This window comes from Labeo rohita, chromosome 23, assembly GCF_022985175.1.
Source record: "Labeo rohita strain BAU-BD-2019 chromosome 23, IGBB_LRoh.1.0, whole genome shotgun sequence".
Taxonomy (NCBI): Eukaryota; Metazoa; Chordata; class Actinopteri; order Cypriniformes; family Cyprinidae; genus Labeo; species Labeo rohita.
This window is the reverse complement of record NC_066891.1, coordinates 10,361,802-10,379,615: the sequence shown is the minus strand read 5'-3', so window position 1 is coordinate 10,379,615 and position 17,814 is coordinate 10,361,802. Positions and strand designations below refer to the sequence as shown.

General features: G+C 37.0%; 1 protein-coding gene across 2 annotated transcripts; it reads right to left on the bottom strand.

Moving 5' to 3' along the window:
• Positions 1-992: 992 nt before the first annotated feature.
• tamalin (trafficking regulator and scaffold protein tamalin) lies at positions 993-17,480 on the bottom strand. 2 transcript variants are annotated; one of them, XM_051096626.1, is made up of 8 exons: positions 17,082-17,480; positions 12,474-12,529; positions 11,517-11,571; positions 7,403-7,505; positions 4,217-4,310; positions 3,549-3,615; positions 2,230-2,296; positions 993-1,890 (listed from the first exon to the last, which is right to left on the bottom strand). In XM_051096626.1, the coding sequence occupies exons 1-8, from the start codon at positions 17,292-17,294 to the stop codon at positions 1,379-1,381; spliced, it is 1,167 nt and encodes a 388-aa protein (XP_050952583.1). In that variant the 5' UTR covers positions 17,295-17,480; the 3' UTR covers positions 993-1,378. The 2 variants fall into 2 exon arrangements, with proteins under 2 accessions (XP_050952583.1, XP_050952584.1); XM_051096627.1 differs by having other exon boundaries at positions 12,474-12,526.
• Between the last annotated feature and the right edge of the window lie 334 nt (positions 17,481-17,814).

Sequence of the window (17,814 nt, the reverse complement as noted above, 5' to 3'; positions counted from 1 at the left end):
ACAAGCTGACAAGTTACCCACACACCCTTCTCTGTAACCAAAGACAAAACAATAGCTAATCAAGACAGGGAACTGTGCACTGCGGTACTGACACCAGCGAACATCCAAAGGGGTTCTGACGTAACGGGCACCGGCTGTGAAGGCAGACAAAAGGGAAACGACGTAAAGAGAGCGAGAGAAAATAGAGGGGGGGAGTGTTTTGTGACCTGGAAGGTCAGGCGGGACACTGGGGTGATGATGCGGTTTGTGTCTTGTCAGAGCACCATGGGGGAATGTGTTTGTGTGTGCAGGCAGAGGGCAAGGGTTCAGCTCTGACCTAAAGGAAGAGAATCGAGGCTTGTGGCCTGGAATCCTGGGGTCACTCTTTGGATGCACATTCCGATGCGTATTCCTAACAGCGATCCGCACATTCCCTACAATGAGTTCGTTTGACATCATTGAAGGTCTGAAGTCCAGCATTAGAAGAATGCAACCAATTCATATTACAATACACACAGTCTCTGCCCCGTAGGAAGATGTTGTTTTTGAGGTTAGGAAAGCACATTAGGGTGTAGTCTTTTGTATGAGCTGCCGGTATCATAAGTGCAAAGAAAAATATTTTGGAAAGAAATCAAAGACATCTGGACAATAAGAGCACTTGTGTTTAGTGTTAAGTGGACTTCAGGGAAAGCACACAAAAAAAAGAGGGGAATTATGAGGGAAAAATACCATCCTTTTATTTTCAATTTTCACAAAAAGTTATTTACACAAACATGCCAAAAAGGCACTTCTTAAATATCCTTCAGGACCAACGTATTTTCAAACATGATCAAATAATAAAAAAAAAAAAAATCCTTCATTTTTTACATCTTCAATTGACAAGATTACAAAAAAAAATAAAACCACAGAACATAAACATTAAATAAATAACTTAAACATTAACAAAATATGTACAAACGTTTGCTTCTCGATTTAGGTGCAAAATATGCACCAGGAAATAAAGTTAGACAATGTTAATAAACTAGTTAAAGGAGTTGTTTAAGGAGCGATTAAGACACACTGGTCCACATCTTGTTAACTTGTTACAGAATTTCAAACAATATTCCAGCAACTAACATACATACATCCACATCTACTCTCAGCATTTCAGACAAATTTGAATACTTCAAGTCTATAACGAATATTTAAGTTGCCCAACCAATCGTTTGGCCTTGAAACTTTTGGCACACTACCAACCTGACCAAACAGGCTTTTGATTTTTCTCAGGAAACTATCAAAAATGCTATTTTATCATCACTGGATTATTTGGTTTATCTTGGCCTCCTCTTTTGGTCTTCAGTTTCCTTTACATTTAGTCTTTGGCTAAGTGAGTCTTTGAATCTCAGTTCGCTTTTGTTTCTCACAGTTTGCTTTCCTCCTCTTCCAGGGGTCTGTTTAGTCCGGGAATGTACTTCAGCAGCCTCCGCCTGAAGCTCTTCTGTTTGGGTTTGCGCTGCAGTGTGCTGAAGCCTCCGCACTGCTGTTTTTCTCCGTTAGGCACTGAGGATGTCGACGACAGCGCTGGGCCTCTCAGGTAACTGCGTGTGCTGGCGCTGCGGGTCAGGGTGGTCTTGGCGGTAGTGAAGAGCTCGCTGGCGGGTCGAATGAGGCGTGGGCGACCGCTTTGAGTCTTCTCTTGGTTTGCATCGAGCTCGTCGATGCTGGCGTTGTTGGAACGTTCTCCCTGAAAGATGCAGGTTTGGTAGAGTGGGTCGTCTTCAGTTGTGGTGGCACTAAGACGGCTGATGCTGCTGCTCGTGCTCCCGGTGCCACATAACGCGCGCATGGCCGCAGGGCTCGGAGCGCCCAGGCTACCGTACACACCGGCTGACTCCAGAGACTCATACACAGCCACATCACTCATGACGATGCCTGTGAGAGTGAAAACAGATTTAAAGGAAAATTACTTAAATTAAGTCTTTAAGAGATCCTGTAGGCTGTTAAAATACGGTGTTGCTACACTAAGGCATTTAGTTTGATCTTCAATCACACTGAAAAAACTAACATCTGCTTCTAAATAAGTTTCTCTTTAAGGTGTCTTATCACAACATTTTGCTAACAAGAAGCGTTTTGTGCGATACAAATACATGCAGAAGTGCTCAAATGTCAGGCATAACGTATAACCTTCATACGTTATTGAAACAACAGGAGGGGAATGTGTCATTCAAAGGCCTGGTTTAGTGAGATGGCTATCATGTGCTAAAAACTCACCATGCACTAACCGCTGCTCTTGCACCATTAGAGATCTGTACTCATCCCATTTCTCATGCAGGGTTTGCTGGAGAGACAAAAAAAAAAAAAAAAAAAAAAAAACTTAAAAAACAACATAAAAAACAAAAAAACCCACAATAAGAGTCATTTCATGTGTCATTCGGCTAGTCTGTTCATTTGCTTTTTCCCATCATCATCGAGAACAGGGAAGTGTGTGGTCAGTGAGGTCAGACAGCTCTTAGTTCTCTATCGCTACTTCTCGCATCAAGCCATCAAATTTGAACTTACTGCAGAGTATGTGCATTTTTTAAATCAATTATTTTCATAAAATGATGAATAGAACAATTTGAATTATTTTTTCAGTTTTCATTTTAATGTTAGCTTTAGGTTATAAAAATTTAGTTGTGTGCCTTTAAAATTATACAAGATTTGTTAAAATTAACATATGATTAAAACATTTTTTTAAATAGTTCTGTTTAGCTTTAATCTATTATTTGAGTTTGGGTAATTAAAACAAAAAAACAAAAAATAAATAAATAAATAAAATGTAGCTGTAACAACTAAATAAAATATGTTTCTTTTAATATTTATATTTTTTGTTTAAGCTATTTAAATTAAATTATTTTGTATCAGTTTTAGTTAATAGTTAATAATAACAACAACTGAAAAGAGTGGTACTGGTAATCTAAATTAATTTTATGGGTCTGGCTTCCTGTCTCATCCACGTCCAGCTATTTTTAGCTGTACAAAATCACTTGTTTTGCTGCTTGATATTGCAAATTGTTGTATTCTACCTTATTATCTTAATTATGCACATACTGGTTTGTAGTGCAACCCATAGGTTTACTTCCACGTTAAAGAAAAAGGTGGATATTTGTTTGATTTTTAAATCAGTTGTATTAAAACAAAAAAAAAAAAAAAAAAAAAACACACTTTTGTTCTTTCAACCCTGATAAAAGCCAAAACATGTCTCTCAAATACCACAGAAGTGACAACCAACATGAAACTGTATTATAGTTGTATTTAAACTTGATGGCTTAGGCATTTTCTTTCACCAATGAGAATGTTGTAAGGAATGTAAAAATGTGCTTTGCTTCATTTCAGACCACGCTATGTCAGCTGTACTGTGGTATGTGAGGATTAAGACTGGCCTGTCACTGGAACAGGTGGGGTGTGAGAGGAAACAGGTGGGGTCAGCGCTAGTGTTCGTTGCCAGACCAAACAGCTGTGTTAAAGCTGGGCTTACATTACAACGCTTGTAAATGTCTCCGTATACGAGACGCTGTTTGATACGGGCATTTCGGTTTACATGTACTAACCTTCAGATACTGCAGTCGTGCTTCCAATTCTGCTTTTCGTATAGAGTCGCTGTAGACGGTTTCTAGCCTAGACACAGGAACAAAACAACACAGTTGCATGACAGTCACTTCCTATATTGTGTGGTATTAGACTTCAAAGCCTCAAACTATTAAACACACCAATTAAAGTCGAAGTTCTCTTTAAAACAGAATTACGTGTCTGAATATGAGCTTAGTGGTAATACAAAACTCCCCTTCCCCCAAATGTACATCATTTCAGGACCGGGATTGGTGATATGGATATGAAGCGGGAACCTCTTTTTAATGGGCTGCTGTAAACTTTCTCATTTACAGCATAACCCCGTGTTTAAAAGTGGAAATAATTGGGTTAAAAGCCGTGGAGAGGGAAGGCATTCATGTGGTTCACATCACTAGTCTCCACACTTTATAAATGGAGGTTCATTTTCACTGGTCTTTCATCTTTTATTAAACAGGAAATAAAAGGAGGGAAGGAGAGTGTGGTTCCAATCAAGTAATAGCAGGTTTAATTTTTCACGATAATCAAAAAAGACCACAGGTACACTTGGAACAGTTTTAATTTAAACTTTAAAATTTAAACTTCCATTCTACTTTGAGTACAAAGTGTTTAAACGCTCGTTTAAATGGTAGAGCGTTAAATATCTACATACCTAATGCTGTTCCCTGATGATTTAATGAGCTGGACGATATCTTTATGGCGAAAGCCTTCAACCGAAGTGTCATTCACGCTGGCGATCGTGTCTCCTGCAAACCCAAGAGAAGTGTGTTAAACTCAGAACAGATCTGATTGGACATTGTATATTTTGTGTATTGGCTTTAAATGGATAGTTCAACCAAAACTTTATCATTTACTGACTTTCTTTTTTCTAAGGAACACTTCCCAGCTCCCGTTTCCACACAGCAAAAGCGAATGGTGACCAACTCTGCTACTCAAGAATTCATAGAAAATGTATTCAGTGAACACATTCAATTTCAGCTGGTTCCTCTCAGAGGCTTATTAAACGGCTTCTGAACATTTAAAAGGTCACCATCCACTTTCATTGTATGGAAAAGAGCAGCATGAACACTCTGCTAAACATCTCCTTTTCTGTTCCACTTAAATGGTCACAGGTTTGGAACAACATGAATATAAAAATTCACAATTCATAAAAAGTCAACTCATACACTCACTACTGTTTTTCACTTCCAGAAACGCACTCAAAACAATCCTATTTGATGTAATAACATGGGTGTTTTTCTCTATTACAAAATCAACTAGGAGGATTTTTGGAAGATATTTTACTAAAGTGTTTTTAAACATCTGCATGATACAGTCTGGATTGTGCACATCAATATGTAATGAAACAATTCCTTTTCTCCTTGGAGAGTTTTGGGTTTTCTTGTCTAAGAACGATGAGATCATGTGCTTTTGAGAGACGGGCCAAAAAAGACAATAGCGCAAAGCATGCAGGGAATGCAGGAAGCGAAACCAACACACACACGCACAGCAACTCGGTGTAGGAGTTCCTCTTTACCTCTGATCTGACATCAGTTTGTCTACAAGTCGTAATTGTTATATTTTTAGACTTTAGAGAAGATCCACTGATCCCAGAACAGAGCAAACGGGTATTTTAGATGCAGAACTGTTTGTTCTCTTTGAGACTATAGAAAAGAATGCAAATTCTGCATATAAAATATCTGACACGTGTTAATTCATAAAAGCCTGACTAGAGCATTATGGGACAATGACACATGTATTTTTAGAAAAAAACACGTGTTGTATGTGTCAACTTGCTCTCGAAATTCTAAATAAAGTAGCTAAGAAGTTTCTGTAAGGAGTAAAAACTACCATAAATGCAAATTCTAAACTTTGTGGTCAGTAGGTTTTGTTTTTTTAAAGAAAATAATAATAATTGAGAAAATTAAAATGTATCCAAAAAAAACTGAGGAAACACAGGAAAAGTTACATTATAAAATATATCAAAACAGAAAAGTTATTTTAAAATGTAATACACACAGTAGGAGTTCCTTTTTACCTCTGATCTGACATCAGTCTGAAATCAGTTTATCTATGAGTCGTAATTGTTATATTTCAGACTTTAGAGAAGATCAACTGATCCCAGAACAGAGCAAATGGCTATTTTAAATGCAGAACTGTTTCTTCTGTTTGAGACTAGAGAAGAATGCAGATTCTGCATATTAAATTTCTGACACTTGTTAACAATTCATAAAAGCCTGTATAGGGCATTATGGGACAATGACATGTATTTTTAGAAAAAACATTTGTTCTACACTTCAACCTGCTCTCTGAACTATATATATATATATTTTTTTTTATTTATTTATTTATTTATTTATTTATTTATATTTGAGGAAACACAGGAAAGGTTACATTTTAGGATATATCAAAACAGAAAACAGTTATTTTAAAATGTAATGCACACAGCAACTCTGAGTAGGAGTTCCTTTTTACCTCTGATCTGACATCAGTTTATCTATGAGTCGTAATTGTTATATTTCAGACTTTAGAGAAGATCAGCTGATTCCAGAACAGAGCAACGGCTATTTTAGATGCAGAACTGTTTCTTCTGTTTGAGACTAGAGAAGAATGCAGATTCTGCATATAAAATTTCTGACAAGTGTTAACAATTCATAAAAGCCTGTATAGGGCATTATGGGACAATGACATGTATTTTTAGAAAAAACATTTGTTCTACACTTCAACCTGCTCTCTGAACTCTAAATAAAGTGGCAAGTTTCAATAAGGAGTAAAAACTACCATAAATGCAAACTTTGTGGTCAGCATGTTTTGTTTTTTAAAGAAAACTAAAATTGAATGCATCTTTTCTCCATAAAATTAATCAAAAAAAAAAAAAAAAAAAAAAAAAAATTGAGGAAACAAAGGAAAAGTTACATCATAAAATATATCAAAACAGAAAAGAGATATTTTAAAACGTAATGCACAGAGCAACTCTGAGTATGAGTTTCTCTTTATCTCTGATCTATACATCTATATCTAGATCTAGATATCTATATATCTATATCTATATATCTACATCTACATCATATATATATATATATATATATATATATATATATCTATATCTATATATATCTATATATCTATATATCTATATATCTATATATCTATCTATATATATCTATATATCTATATATATCTATATCTATATCTATATCTATATCTATATATATATATATATATATATATATATATATGCACACACACATACACTTTTTTTTTTTTTTTTTAAACACTTTTAGATATTCCTAAGGGAACTCATGGCTCAAAACGATCTTCCAGATATTTCAGACTATGAATTTAACAGCTCCTTTTCATTAATGCCAAGTAAAAGATTCAAGCCAAGTACAGTAAGAGCTTTCTAAAACAAAAAGGAAATGATGTTCAGAAAATAACCTTTGTGTATAAACATGCAGCCTACAAAGAAGCCACAGGGTGACTTGACAGTATCCGGTTTTACAGTTTGAAAGAGTAAAAAAATCCATGTATAGTCTACGTGGGTGCTGCTGTGTGATATTTCCTCTTGCTTAAACAGCAGGGCTGCCACTCAACTGTCATGGTGTTGACAGATTGATGAGATCTCCAAGTGAGAAAGCAAGCCTTCTGAAATATTACTCCTATTCACACAGACTCATTTTACTACAAAACTGGATGTTCAAGAAGCAGATGAAGGAAACCGCTCCTTGTTATGCTTTAAAACGCACTCCCTGTGACCCCAAGGACCAGTCTGAATATTCAAGCCTATGTGTCAAATGCCAGTTTAGAGCGGGAATTACTGAGCAAACATAAAGGGTGGTGTTAATGTGAGCACACTTACCGACTTTAAGGCCTGCAAGTTGGGCAGGACTGTCTTCGTGGACTTTGCAAACAAACGTGCACATCTCTACGGAGTTCTCACTTTGGTGATGTAGCCCGTATGTCTGCAGACACACACAATAAAAAAAAAAAAAACAGACAGTAAACAAAGCAGTCTCTTCTGCATGGGTTACATTATTTATAGATCTGCAACCAGATTATATTAAAGTAAACAAAACGAGTCATATGCTAGCTAGCAAAGGTGTGCCATTTTTATGAATGCCGTGGCCTATTGTTCAACGTAGCGTTGCTAAATCAAGTCTGCTTGTGTTTCCACGGTGGCTTAACACCATAATGTGCTCAATGACTAGAATGTTGACCTGTGCGGCTTCACAAAGACTGACTGACAGACTCAATGGCTTAAAAGATGCTGAACGTGAGGGATAGCTCCAGGTGGTTTATGCACATGCAAACATCCTTGATAAACAAGCCACACCGAAACTGGGCCATTTGAAACGCTGGGCTTTGTTGTTGTTTCGATGTTTGAACTGTATATACAGGTCATCACCACTAAACCACTCCAAGCCATCTGGCCGAGGGTTACAAAAATGTTTGGCTAATCAGCAGTTTACATTTTAACACCATTTCTGAGAGTTAGAAATGGACAGCCAGTTTACTTGGTGTCAAACCCATTTTACTTCTGTAATGTGGCAATTTCCGAATTAATTGAAGTTTTTCAGAAGTGGAGCAAGTTACATTTACTTGGAATACATTATATTATAAGATGAATGGATATCATGTCAGTAACTCTACATGGGACAAGTGGTTTGCAAAATGGCTGGATAACATCATAAAATATGTGACTCTGGACCACGAAACCAGTCATAAGGGTCTATCTTTTTTTTAAAAATTAAGATTTAAACATCACCTAAAAGCTGAATAAATAAGCTTTCTATTGATGGTATGGTTTGTTAGGGTAGGACAATATTCGACTGAGATATTTTCAAACTGTTTGAAAATCTGGAGGCACCTGAGGGTGCAAAAAATAAATTAATTTAAAAAAAAAGAAAAATATTGAGAAAAATCACTTTAAAGTTGTTCAAATGAAGGTCTTAATACATATTACCAATAAAAAATTTTTTTTACGTTGATACATTTACATTAAGAAATTTACAAAATATCTTCATGGAACATGATATTTACTTAATATCCTACTGACTTTTGGCATAAAAGAAAGACATACAATGTATGTCCAGGGTCATATATAATATTATAAAGCGCTGAATTGATGGATGACATGTAATATGATTTAATACGATTTAATCATATGTAATATCATTTAATACAAATTAATACAAAATGTATCAGCTACACTACATACGACAAGCAGTTTGCAAAATGGGCGGATAATATGTAAAAAAAGGGAAGTAATTTCAATAGTAGCAATAAAATGTAGGTCACGCCAGTAAAATCATGTCAGTTTATCCGCTTTGCAATAAAACAACTTCAGCTGAAGGACTAGCAACTAGATCTCTGTGTAAACTGTTATGATATAAAGTGGCTATAACGCATCGTAGTGGTGTGAGATATTTCAGAGAATTGATTCAGCGTTAAAGTGTTATTTCACCCAAAAATTATGAATAAAGTTGTTATTTTTGTTTTCTTTGCGCACTAAAAGTATTCTAGTACCTTCATAACATTAAGGTTAAACCACTGATGTCACACAGACTATTTTAACAATGTCCTTACTACCTTTCTCAGCCTTAAATGTAGTTTCATTACAGTTTATGCAGGGTCAGAAAGCTTTCGGATTTCATCAAAAATATCTTAATTTGTGTTCTGAAGATGAACGAAAGTCTTACAGTTTTGAAACGACATGAGGATGAATAATTAATGACCGAAATTAAATTTTTGTGTGAACTGTCTCTTTAAGAACACCATGCACTTTTACACAGCAAGAGAAGTTTAAAACCGAACAGGAAGAGACTTGGTGAGACTGTTGATATGCAAAACATCAACTTCTGTTTCCATTATAACAGTAATCAGTAGCTCACGTCGAAACGCACACGCTGATACACTGAAGCTATTTGCATGTTGGTGCCTCCGGTATCAGTGGTACTTTGGTTCATGGACGTGTGCAGATTCAAATGAGCATCTTAGTTTCCTGACGGCCGTGAAGCCTAAATGTTTACTGTGGCGTGAAATGTTTTCATCAGTCACCACAGAAACACATTGCGGCTCTAAGATGCTCTCACGATATTCACTTTCGCAATGAATGACAATTTCTTGAGAGTGTAACATGCGTAGGAATGCCTTATTTCAGTAGCTTTGAGGATGACTGGTGTTGCTGCTTACTTCCCATACTGAAACCCAAAGCAGTTGTTGAGGTTAACAGCTTTGTGAGTTGAGAATACTGTTAAACCTCATTCTATCAAAAACAAAAAGGTGAATCTGACTAAACTCTGGATGACTCTTCATGAAGGCGGTCTTAAAGGGATAGTTTACTCAAATATGAAGGTTCTGTCATCACTTACTCAGCCATGTGTTGTTACAAACCCCAATGACTGACTTCATTCAGTAGAGCACAAAAAGAGATGTTTTGTAGAATGCTAATGCTGCTCTTTACTGTTACAATAAAAGTGAATGGGGACTGACAAAAAAAGTTTGCGTGCCGTTTACAGAGATAGTTCAAACATCTGTCATTAATTACTCACCCTCATGTCGTTCCAAACCTGTAAGACCTTTGTTCATCTTCAGAACACAAATTAAGATATTTTAATGAAATCCAAGAGCTTTCTGACCCTGCATAGACCGCAACTAGAAGAGAAGAAATTGATGAATAAAGTCGTTATTTTGTTTTCTTTGTGCACAAAAAAAGTATCTTGTAGCTTCATAAAATTAATGATGTCACATGGACTATTTTAATGATGTCCTTACTACCTTTCTGGGCCTTGAATATGGTAGCGTTGCTGTCTATACAGGGTCAGAAAAAAATATCTTAATTTGTGTTCTGAAGATGAACAAAGGTCTTACAGGTTTGGAACGACATGAGGGTGAGTAATTAATGCCAGAATTTTAATTTTTGGGTGAACTATCCTTTTAAGTCTTCTTAAGCCATTTAATTAACCAACTTTGTATGAGGAATATACAAACATTTCAGCCGGTATTCACTGAAAATCTTGTTTGACAGTGAGTCACCATTCACTTTCACTGTATGGAAAAAAAACAGCTCTGACATTCTCATTCTGCTACGAATAACCAAGTCATGCGGTTTTCAAATATTATGAGGATGAGTACATTTCGAAAACATCCTTTTTTGGGTGAGCTGTCCCTTTAAGAAAAACCTCTCAAATTGCAATTTGGCCCAGACTTCCAATAAACACGCAGACTACATTTAAAACAAGAAAAAAAGCATGCAAATTTACAAACATCTCTGAAACGTGAATCATTCGTAAAGTGTTTTCAAATGTCTGGAATAGTCTGTTTCCTTCCTCTTCCCATACACTCCAACCGTTTACACCAATCTCTGAGACACTGAGCGCCTCAGGAGATGCAAAGTACAGACATATTTACATAGTAGATACGGCCAACCGTATCCCCGCTGCCGAACGACTCCGAAAACAATGTTGTCTACAGCACGCCATCCTAGAAAACAATTCATTTCTGGATATGTTGCCTCTCATGTGACAGAAACTTGATGTCATATCCTGTACTAGAGGACATGGCAGGAAAGGAGGGGTCCTCTATCCTGGATCTGAACTATTATACATTACTAAATATAATCTAGCTATCTGGTACACATGTCGGAACAAATGACATACTGCTTTGATAAATAAATAGGCCATTGATAAAGTGAACAAATTACAAGTTGGTTCTCACACTAAGAGGTATTTTCGATTCTGTCACAAGTTGGATAAACCTTAGCTAATACTTGTTTCTGTTAACATGAGATCAAATAAACACTGGTGTCATCGCCTGAACATAACAGCTATTTAACCATGAACAGATCCTTCATCCAAGGTCTTAACTTTAATTTAACTCACCCACATGTACAAGCCAAGTCATTTTAGAAAGGTTTTACATTATTTACCACAGATAAGTCTCACACTGTGACTGAGTTTCTAAATTGCTTTTACCTGGATCTCGAAGCCAAAGGCCTCCTCTTCTTTCTTCATCAGGATCACTGTTTTCCTGAAAGGAAAAACCAAAATAGAGGGTATTCTGTGTTAATATGAACAAAAAAAAAATGTCTGCTGTACAGAGACGGTCTTAGTAAAGTGTCGTTGAGAGCGGTTTTGTCTCAATCTATGACCTTGACTGATGGTCAGTGCTTAGAGGAACATGAATGATGAAAGAGACACAGAGGAAACGCATAATCAACCGCATGATGCTGCCGTTTTGGAGAATACGTCTGTGTGGCGTAATAGCAAGTGTTTAAAAAAAAAAAAACAAAGTTTTTTTTTTTTAATTTGGGTGTGACATCTGAACAGCTCATTTTCTAAGTATGCTTTCAGTGTGCTTTCAGTTTCATACTGTTTTACATTTTGTGTTTTTACAGTTCTCAATTACAGCCTCAAGGCATGAATGGTTACCACACAGGTGCATTTTGAACCAAATATGACTTCTGTTGGGATAATAGTAGTTGTCTAGACAATTGAGCAATCTTGGGATTCAAACATGTCCATTATAAATACCATGACATGACAAGAGTCTTGTTTTCTGAAAGCACTCATTCATCATTAGGCAATCATGAATTATGCATACGCATATACTAAACAATAAAGAGATGCATACAGTGAAGAAACATCGCATCTGACCATCTGGCCTATCAAAGCACTCTCGTTTTTTATTCATTCAGGCGTCACTGCATGCATTCTGTCCTTCAAAATGCCCATTTAATACAGTATAAATCTATAATTGTGGTTGTTTAAGGCAGAATATTTTTATTCCATGACACCTTGGAAAGGCGTGAATGACTAGGGTCTGACGTTTTCATAACTGTCGCAATAAATAGAGTTTATTTTAAGGAAATAACAATGACGCATGCACCAATCAAATTTGTGTAGGTGGAAGACAAGCAGTGTCAATCTTACCTTTGTGGTTCTGGAGAGTGCGAAAGGGGCTTCCATTTTTGCAGCCCACCATTCTGCTTCACAAGAAAGGAGAACAGAAAGACAACAAGAGAGAAAGAGAATGAGTGTTTGTGACCTTTGGAACGTCCCCCTGATCAATAGGTCTTTTCCCAAAGTCTGAGCTGTAGGTTGTGCAGCGTGTTCATTTCACACTTATGCTGTTTAACAGCACAGACCACATCACAGACAGAACCTGAAATGCATGTCTGTCTGCCGCTTTCGGTTAACCGTTTCTGTCGCAGTTTTCTGATCTTATTTTATCTCCAGACTAGGTAAACTTATCGCTGCAAGCGTCTCTGAAATTATCACAAGGAGATCTAAGATGCAGCCAGGTTGGCGAATACAAGTTTTGTCATGTGCTAACAACTGCACTGATGTTCAGGCTGATAACACTGAAAACCCAACCCAAACTGTGCAACGGACATAAGAATTCATTCATATTGCGCCCGCTCTTACAGACGCCCATTCAATCGGGCCATACCTCAACCTCGACAGCTTCAGCTTCCCACAAAGTGCACTTTGTACACAAACCCTCCAAAGCTAGTAAAACGTTGCCTTTCTTTATTTTCGTACACTTTGAGAATTGTCGTAGGGTCCCCCCTCAATGACTTCATTTATTTCCATGTAACTAAGAGGGTCCCTTGGGGGCAGTTGGATGGGGTAGCAAAGCTCTCGGCCGCACAATACCCTGTTGTGGCCCGGCGTTCACGCAAAGTGTAGGAGTCCAGATACAGAGAGCTGTTCAGAAACCCTGCCCTACAATCCAAAGGCTTGTCGTGTAGTACTCCACTGTAAGTAAGCTTTGTTTAAGGCTAATTTCCGCAAATTAAATACAACATTTAAATGTTCCTGGCTAGTTTTGAGTAAAGCAACTGTGAAGGAGCCATTGTTTTTGACCTTAAAATGCCACACATTGCGGTCATTCTGCTTTAATTCAAATAATTTACAAATTATTTGAATTTAAGTTCATCTAAAAGTTCAAATTTGTAAACAGCACCATTGTCTTAAAGGGACAGTTCACCCAAAAATGAACTGTCATTAATTATTCACCCTCATGTCGTTCCAAACCAGTAAGACCTTTGTTCATCTTCGGAACACAAACGAACAGGGATGTAATGATATCAAAATCTTACAATACGATAATATGTCGGTATGAAGTCCACAATATGATATTTATTGCAAATAAATATTCAAATGACTTGCAAAAAAATGAAACATTTTAATAGTTACATTATTCTGTCAAATGGACTATTTTGCACATTTTTTAAGGATTTTTTATTTTCTGTTTGCCACAGTTCAAAATTAAGAGCTTCAACCCATGTTCTTAACTAAGAAAACTTAAGTCAGAAAAAAAAAAAAAAAAAGAATTGACTTGTACCTAAACTTTAAAGGGGACTCAACCCTCTTTTTATTTGAGTACACGCTCTCAGTTGATATTACGTTCACACTGGTGTTTTAGGAAGCCAAACAAATTAGAATATAAGGAATAAATGTTATATTATTATTGTTCCTATAACAGTAATGGCCATATATTGTAAAATAGTTGGACTGTAAAATAAATGAAAATTAATATTTCATAGGTATATTGTTTTTGCTTTACACTACAGTATGGAAATTACTATATTTATTTCCCAATTTATACAGCTGAAAGAGATATTTTGAATTTGGACGGCAATAACATTATCTATTTAAACCGCTAGCTGTCAGCAATTCATTCTGCATTTTTAAGCTTTTATTTTGACTGAAATGCAATAGAGCTTTTATTCTGATGGAAGACGGAAAACTCCAGCTTTAGTGAAAATAGGCCTTCAAAGACGTTTCACTACAAATGTAGTGAAGTGTAATCATCTGCCATAAAAATAAAAGCATAACTGATGGCTGCTGCGTTCCCAAACGCACGCTAAAGTCACAGCATATGCAATAAACTAGATCACTGCATTCACTGTGAACTGAGTCGTTCTGAGCCGTGGAAAATACCGGATCACGAGAGGATCACCTGAACGAAATGCGTGCTTCGCTTTGAAATGCGCAGCAAAAACAGACTTCTTAAAGGGGTTAAGCCATATTGTGCTTTTGGTTTTAGTTCGTTTGACAGATACTGTGCCAAAGCATAATAGCCCAAAACACAACTTTAAAGACCTTTTATGTTAGAATAAGAAGTTTAAATTTATTGAAAAAAAATCTACACTTTCATTTCCTATCATTTCATATCGTCATGTGACCACAACGATATCAAGACAGTTTTACGATCGCGATACCACAGTATTGATAATACTGTTACATACCTACAAATTAATATATTTTTATGAAATCCGAGAGCTTTCTGACCTGGTTCAATTGTAATTTTATGAACTAAGCAGGGTCGGAAAGGATTTCATCAAAAACATCTTAATTTGTGTTCCAAAGATAAACAAAGGTTTTACAGGTTTGGAACAACAAGAGAGTGAGTAATTAATGAAAGGATTTTCATTTTTTAGGTGAACTTGCCCTTTAAAGGGTTAGTTCACCCAAAAATGAAAACTGTCATCATTTACTCACCCACAAAACATTGGACGTCATTGACTTCGAATGCATGGATACATACAGAGAACTAAAACTACAACAAAAACATAAAAGTAAAATTAAAACTAAAGTAAAACAAAATAAACAAAACACTGAGGAGGAGTCATACATGTTTGGAAATGAATGACAGTAATGGTATACTAGATTATAGATGTAGTTTTGATTGCCACCAGACAGCTACCAGGAAATACTGAGATCGTATCAGACCTATTTGAATTTCAAAAGCCATTTCATTACATGGACAACAACACATCTATGCTGACCCCTGGTCACTCAGGCTTTATCAATTCTGCAGTAAATTCAGTTGCACACCTCAAAGGTCAAAGACAATCCAGAGGGGGTTCCTTCACTGCCCCGGACACTTGGTCAGGATCCATAAAATGGCCTGGCTGGCCACACAGGAGGCAGACTGTAAAAGAGCAGGCCCAGAATTCAGCAGGGACACGTACAAGCTGTTTACAGTCAGACCTGTGTGTGGGTGGTCCAAAGACACCAGGAAACACTTTACACCATGAGTGACCATGAAACACACTTCGGCGTGTGTAAACCCAAGGGCCAGAACCAAGCATCAAGCATCACATCTGTATGGTCCAAACCCAAGAGAGCAACTGCTTTTGCCCGTTGTAGAAATGAGCAGGAGATGAATGTCTCTCTTTGGATTTGGAAGGAATGGTGGAAGACTTGAGCATACAACCTTTGACCTTGTTCAGAAAAAAAAAAAGGTGATTTTACCACTGAACTATTAAACTATGCAGTAGTAAAAGTTGAATGAATATCAGTCAATTTTTACTTTCTGTGGCATGAAATGAATTATCGCTTGTGTTGCATGAAAAATAATGATTCAGAGTCACGCAGAAGTGAACAAGTGTAGCCACTTCTGAAGTTCTGCTTGACTGCTCACACGTATACATTCAAATGAGGTTCTTCAGAGAAACCGTCACAGATGGACACTGAGGGACAGGTGTGAATGAGCGCAGATCAAGAAGTTCTTTACATGCCAAGTGAAGTGAAGTGAACTGCTTGAGCCATTCAAGACAAAATTCATAGTCTAATTGACTACCTAATTGAGTCTAACTATCTTAACCTAACTTAATCTTGGAGTGCTCAGCATTGCACATTTTGAATGTCTCATACCCAGAGGATCAAACATTGAACTGAGAATATGAATCAGGTGTGTTAATAAGGCTACAAGGCTACTCCAAGACCACATACGATCCTTCTATACTGTTACATCCAATGATGCCGGCATGTAAAAGTTAATAAGAGAGGTGGAGCTCAACTTGTGTGCCTTCAGACTAATCAAACTTGAGTGTTGCATGCACACTGCTGGTTCTAATCAAAGCAAATTCATCACAGGACTGTTGTTTCTCTGCTTAATTAAGTCCAGACAACACCAAGCAATATATTCAAGATGTTCATGCATAGAGGGCAAGATATAAAGAGGCAAACGTCTAATATTACTTCTAAAGCTCTGACAACAGTAGCTGATATTTGAGATATGAAGAGTGAGTTCAGTTTTAACTCAGTAACACACTGTGGAAACTACAGCTAAGCTTTGCTGAAGGTCTTACTGGTCTTAGGTGTTCTCCCAAGTTCATCAAAGCTGTGAGACCAACTTAAGATGGTGTAAGATTATTCCGAATCAGATTTTCTAAATAAGCATCTGCACTCAATATCAGGTTATTATAATAGCTTGACTAAGCCATAATTGCTCAAAAAACAGCCGAAGATGGTTTAGGATGGTCTTCCAACCTGACCAAGTGCCTTCAAAACCATCCCAAACACCTTTCTGATCATGGGTTGGATGACTAAGACTATTAAATAATCTTAGGCTGGACTAAAAAGGTTTTTCCCCAGAAGGGAATCAAAAGTAAGTAAACAGAATCCCACGTATGTAACATTTATGACTAAATATATTTATTATTATTTCGCCAGCGTCCATATAAACACTTTTAAAGAGTCAAACACATCAAACTGAATCTTGAGATTCAAAACAAATTCTCTAACCTTTTTAAAGTTCCTAGGTAAGGTCCCTCCAGAGTAAGCGAGGGTCTTATAATTATAAAGCTCGGCGGAGTTTGAGGGTCCACGATCCACAGTCCCACAGCTTTCCGATTTGGAGGACGTAAAGTAGATCTCCCCACTGTCATTACACAAGGACCCGCTGTCCGGCTCGTTTGAGTTCAGCTTCTTTACGCGTCGAAAAGTCATATTTTTCATAGTCCGCGTGTCACTCAATAAGAAAGCAACAGTAGATGAAAGAAAAGCGAGAGATGAAAAGTACTGAGTGTGGGTGAAAAGCCACCCACTCGGCACCAGCCTGCTCTCTTGTGCAATAATCCACAGCTCTAGCTCGGTATCAGCAGCAGCATCTGCGGACAGACTCGTCGGGTTTAGAAACGCACATGTGAAGGAAATACTTGAAAAGGGGGCGGGGCCAATCGATTGGCGAGGCGCTGGGGGCGGAGTCACACAATTGACGCGATGTGTTTGGTCGTCATGCGGAGCGACCAAACAGTGAAACTGTTTTGCAGTTAGACATACATACTATTATGGTGTTATTATAAAATAGTGTTATTTAGTAAACACTATTATCAAGGGTTATTTACAAAAAGCACTATAGTTTTATGCGTTTGACTGCCATGGTCAACAAATACTATGTATGTGCAGGTGAGTTTGACTCATTTCAGCGAATCGGTTCTTTAGAACAGTTCGTTAATAAACCGTTTCGAAAAGCGAT

Excerpts from the sequence above, each read along its gene's own strand:
- tamalin (XM_051096626.1), bottom strand. The coding sequence starts at position 17,294 with ATGAAAAATATGACTTTTCGACGCGTAAAGAAGCTGAACTCAAACGAG. Across the intron at positions 11,572-12,473 it reads CACTCTCCAGAACCACAAAG|GAAAACAGTGATCCTGATGA; the intron begins GTAAGATTGACA and ends TTTTCCTTTCAG. Across the intron at positions 1,891-2,229 it reads AGAGCAGCGGTTAGTGCATG|GCATCGTCATGAGTGATGTG; the intron begins GTGAGTTTTTAG and ends TCACTCTCACAG.